General features: G+C 44.1%; 1 protein-coding gene across 1 annotated transcript in view; it reads left to right on the top strand.

Annotated features, from left to right (window-relative positions):
* CDKL1 (cyclin dependent kinase like 1) overlaps positions 1 to 4,270 on the top strand; it is a 57,488-nt gene that overhangs the window by 43,686 nt on the left and 9,532 nt on the right. The window contains exons 5-7 of the mRNA XM_037730787.1: positions 457 to 547; positions 1,391 to 1,591; positions 3,525 to 3,644. Of these exons, the coding sequence (XP_037586715.1) occupies positions 457 to 547; positions 1,391 to 1,591; positions 3,525 to 3,644 (412 nt within the window). The remainder of the gene's footprint in view (positions 1 to 456; positions 548 to 1,390; positions 1,592 to 3,524; positions 3,645 to 4,270) is intronic.

Below are 4,270 nucleotides of genomic sequence, written 5' to 3'. Positions count from 1 at the left end.
GGGGAGAAATGCCTGATGTAGGTGATGGGGAAGAAGGCAGCAAATCACACTGCCATGTGTGTTCCTATGCAACAATTCTGCATGTTCTTCACATATACCCCAAAACCTAAAATGCAATAAAATAAATAAATGGGGAAAAAATAATAATAATAATTATTTGCTGTCTAGCTGAAAATCAAATTTAACTGGGTGTCTTATATTTTTCTTTGTTAACACTGGCTACCCTACTTTCATTTTCCTTTCACTCTTCCTGGTTCTTTTGGGCCTTTTAGGAACTCGGGGTGATTCAGGCTCTGACAGGCATGGTACTAGATTTATTTTAGGCTGCTCTTTTGCTGTTGTCCACAGGCCAAGGAAAGATTTAAATGACTTCTCCAATATTTGCTTAATAGTCATGTGTTTCATTGATCCCATATACAGATCAGCTTTAATACTATTTTTGTTTTGTTACACTAGTGCATACATAGAGATGTGAAGCCAGAAAATATCCTCATCACAAAACATTCCGTGATTAAGCTTTGCGACTTCGGATTTGCTCGGCTTTTGAGTGAGTATTGCGATTTTCTTTTGTTAAGTATAAAAGACAGAAAAGTTCTTGATCCAGTAAAGGATCTAAATGCTCTAGAAGTATACAAGCTAGTATTTGTATATTTGGGGCATAGCATGCTATCAATTATAATTGTGTATTTACTGAAAACGTGTAGATACATACAGTGGTTTACATACGTATGCTATGCATAAATTATACCACGGTAAAGTGGTTATTTAAAAAGTATCTTACCTTCCTGTTTTCTACCATTTCTTGCTAAAATAACACTTTTCAGAAGTGCTACTTTAGAAGAGTGTCTTTCAACCTTGGATGCAAATTAGAAGCAACTGGGGAACTTTTTTATTTTTTTGAGACCAGAGCCTTACTCTGCTGCCCGGGCTGGAGTACAGTGCCACAGTCAAAGCCCACCACAGCCCCACCCTCCCCAGCTCAGGTGATCCTCCCACCTCCTGAGTAGCTGGGACTACAGGGGTGAGCTACCACACCTGCCTCAGTTTTGTATGCTTTTGTAGAGACGGGGGTTTCGCCATGTTGCCCAGGCTGGTCTTGAATTCCTGGGCGCAAGCAATCCACCCACCGAAGCCTCCAAAAGTGCAGGGATTATAAGCGTGAGCCACTGTGCCCAATACCCCCCAGACCGTTCCCAGGGATTCTGTTTTAATTGGAGTGTGGCTGGAGCATCTGTAATTTTAAAAACATATTCGAGTGATTTGAACGTGCAACTAGAATTGAGAACCAGCGATACAGAAAGGCCACAAGACTGGGATCAGGCTTGACTTCTGAGATCTCCCCCTCCAGTTTTGATTCCGGTCTTCCTCTTTGTTTTCCATCACTGGCCAGCTGGACCGAGTGACTATTATACAGACTACGTGGCTACCCGGTGGTACCGCTCCCCTGAGCTGCTGGTCGGGGACACGCAGTACGGTCCCCCAGTGGATGTTTGGGCAATTGGCTGTGTCTTTGCTGAGCTGCTGTCTGGAGTGCCTCTGTGGCCAGGAAAGTCAGATGTGGATCAGCTCTATCTGATTAGGAAAACCTTGGGTAAGTGGTGTTTTTATCCCACGTTTTGGAAAACTGGATATTTCCCCGCATTAGGGCAGGGCAGAGCCAAGTTCCCAGTCTTGACTAATGCCCTTCAGGGCATTAGTTGGGAAAGAGAAAAACTCGAAGCCTCATTTAAATGACTCCGTTAAAGGTAGCCATATTTGTTTAAATTACTGAGTATTCATTGTAAAAAAAAGACCTAGGATTCTTGAGCAGTTTGGATCAAGTTAAAACATTAATAATGATCACAACAACAATAAAAACTCAGATTTCTGTAAGGGCTTAGCAGTTTACAGAGGGCTTTCGTGGTTTACCTCATTTATGATGATGGGATAATTCAGCTGAATGTCCTTAACCCCAGCCTGCCTGACTAGTTCGGATTATTCAGACTCTATGGAGGGTGATTCCCAACCTTCTAAGTATCAGGAGGAAGCCTGGTTTTGATGTCTCTCTCCCCACCTTGCTTTCCCACCACACTACCCTTTCCTTTCTCTCCACCCTCGGAGGCCGAAGCGGAGGAGAAGGGCAGGGGAGGAGAAGGGAGGGAAGGTGAGAAAAAAAACCCATCAGTGGCGATTGCCCTCTTCCAAAGTCAGGGAGTTTAGACACTACTCCCAAGTGTCTCAGTTTAGAGTAAACTTTTCCTCCTGTAAACTCTCGTAGCAACTGCCATCGCCATGCCTTGCCTTGTAATCTTATCTTCCCAAAGACACTGTAAACTTCCTGATGGTGAGATCATGTCTTAATGTTTCTACTTACCCTCTACCAGTGTCTGCACATTGTAGGCAGTAAATATTTGCTGATAGCTTGACTTGTTCAGTGACATGGAAGGCGCTTTGTAGGCCTTCCAGGGGCACTCAGCCTTTCTTGGCTGTGTTTCCTGTAGCGATTTTAAGACAGCTTCCCATGTCACCCCTCTGGTACTAGAGGAAGAAGGAATTGTGCTCATGATGCAGCTCACTGAGATCTGGGCAAGGCATTAGAGGGTATATTTTGCCTTCACCAAAATGAGATGAGGCAGCAGTTTTTGCATTTGAGTGAGAGGTACATTTTTGGACACATCAGTAAAATTAGATAATTTGATACCCTGGAGTAGGAGCTCCCACAGTGCTCTGGGAAATGGGCCTGGTTTTGACCCAGGAGAATACCTTTGAGTATCTCCTTATATTCTCTGAACAAAATCCCTCTTCAAGTGTAATATAGAATTTTACATATAGGTGATTTTAGCTGATTTGATGGAAATGCGGGCAGGAGGATTTTCCTAGAGTTCTCTGGAATATAGAAATACTCTTTTTGTTTCATTGCTTCACATTGTAAGTGCTTCTAAACATACACGAAACGGGATTTCCAAGTGAGCACTAATTAGTGAAATAAGAAAAGTTGGTCCCCATGTGGAAATGTATTCCTCCTAGCTAGAAAATCCATAATCCCCTCCCCTCCCCTTCCTCCTCCTCCCCTTCCGTCCCCTCCCCTCTCTTCCTTCTTCAAATATTTATTGAGTACTTGCTGTACGTTAGTAAGACACTGTTATAAGTGCTAGGGCAATACAATTATATCTTGACCTATCAGGATTCAGTTTATATGATTTTGATTTGTGGTTGTTGCCCTTTTGCTGTTTTTGTGTGTGGGTGCTTCTGAGTTTGGTTTGGGTTCCTTCAGTACACTGTAGGCTCTGAGAACAAGAAGTTGAGAGGAAGAAGCTTGAAGCCCTCAGTTGCCATCGCTTGCCTCCTCTGTGCCTAACACAGTGTGCTGCCCACTATAGGGATCAATACAGCCTGCTGAGGGTTGCCTGAATGCCTCTCCTTCTGATTGCCCGAGAACACTGCAGCATCCATAGATATGGGCACAGATAAACACAGCATTGATGGAAGAAAACCACAGATTGGTGTTTGCTAACCGATTTCACTTTCTTTTTTCTTGTCCAAAGGGGATCTCATTCCTAGGCACCAGCAAGTGTTTAGCACGAATCAGTACTTCAGTGGAGTGAAAATTCCAGACCCTGAAGATATGGTGAGTAACCCATTTTGGAGAGGGCTCTGTAGGCCAGGCTAGCTAGGCTTTGGTCTTTATTCATCTCCCTGAGCCCCAAGGCTTACCCTGCATTGGAGGTCAGTCTAAGAGAGAAAAAGAAAATTGGAGTAAATTGGCTAGCAAGATCTTAGCCTTAATGCTAATTTACAGGCTATTGATAACAGAGTCTAGCAAGCCTGTTGCACGGGAATGCAGAGCTGCCTGCTGGAGCTACACCTGTTCTTTATCATGTTTTAGCAGTTGAAGCTAGGTAGCTCAGAGCCAACCAACCTTTAGACATAGACCTATCCGGCTAAAGTTAACTACTTTTTCTTCAGCACGGTCCAAATTCCCTACTTACTATGCCTGATCTCTCCAGACCATGGGAAAAATCATAATGAATTTACATGGGCTGGGTGCGGTGGCTCACGTCTGTAATCCCAGCACTTTGGGAGGCTAAGATGGGCGAATTATCTGAAGTCAGGAGTTTGAGACCAGCCTGGCCAACATGGTGAAACCCTGTCTCTACTAAAAATGCAAAAATTGGCCAGGCATGATGGCATATGCCTGTAATCCCAGCTACTCAGGAGGCTGAGGCAGGAGAATTGCTTGAGCCCAGGAGGTGGAGGTTGCAGTGAGCTGAGATTCTAGCCACTGCACTCT

This window comes from Cebus imitator, unplaced genomic scaffold (assembly GCF_001604975.1).
Source record: "Cebus imitator isolate Cc_AM_T3 unplaced genomic scaffold, Cebus_imitator-1.0 Scaffold358, whole genome shotgun sequence".
NCBI lineage: Eukaryota > Metazoa > Chordata > Mammalia > Primates > Cebidae > Cebus > Cebus imitator.
This window is presented reverse-complemented; position numbering and strand designations above follow the sequence as displayed.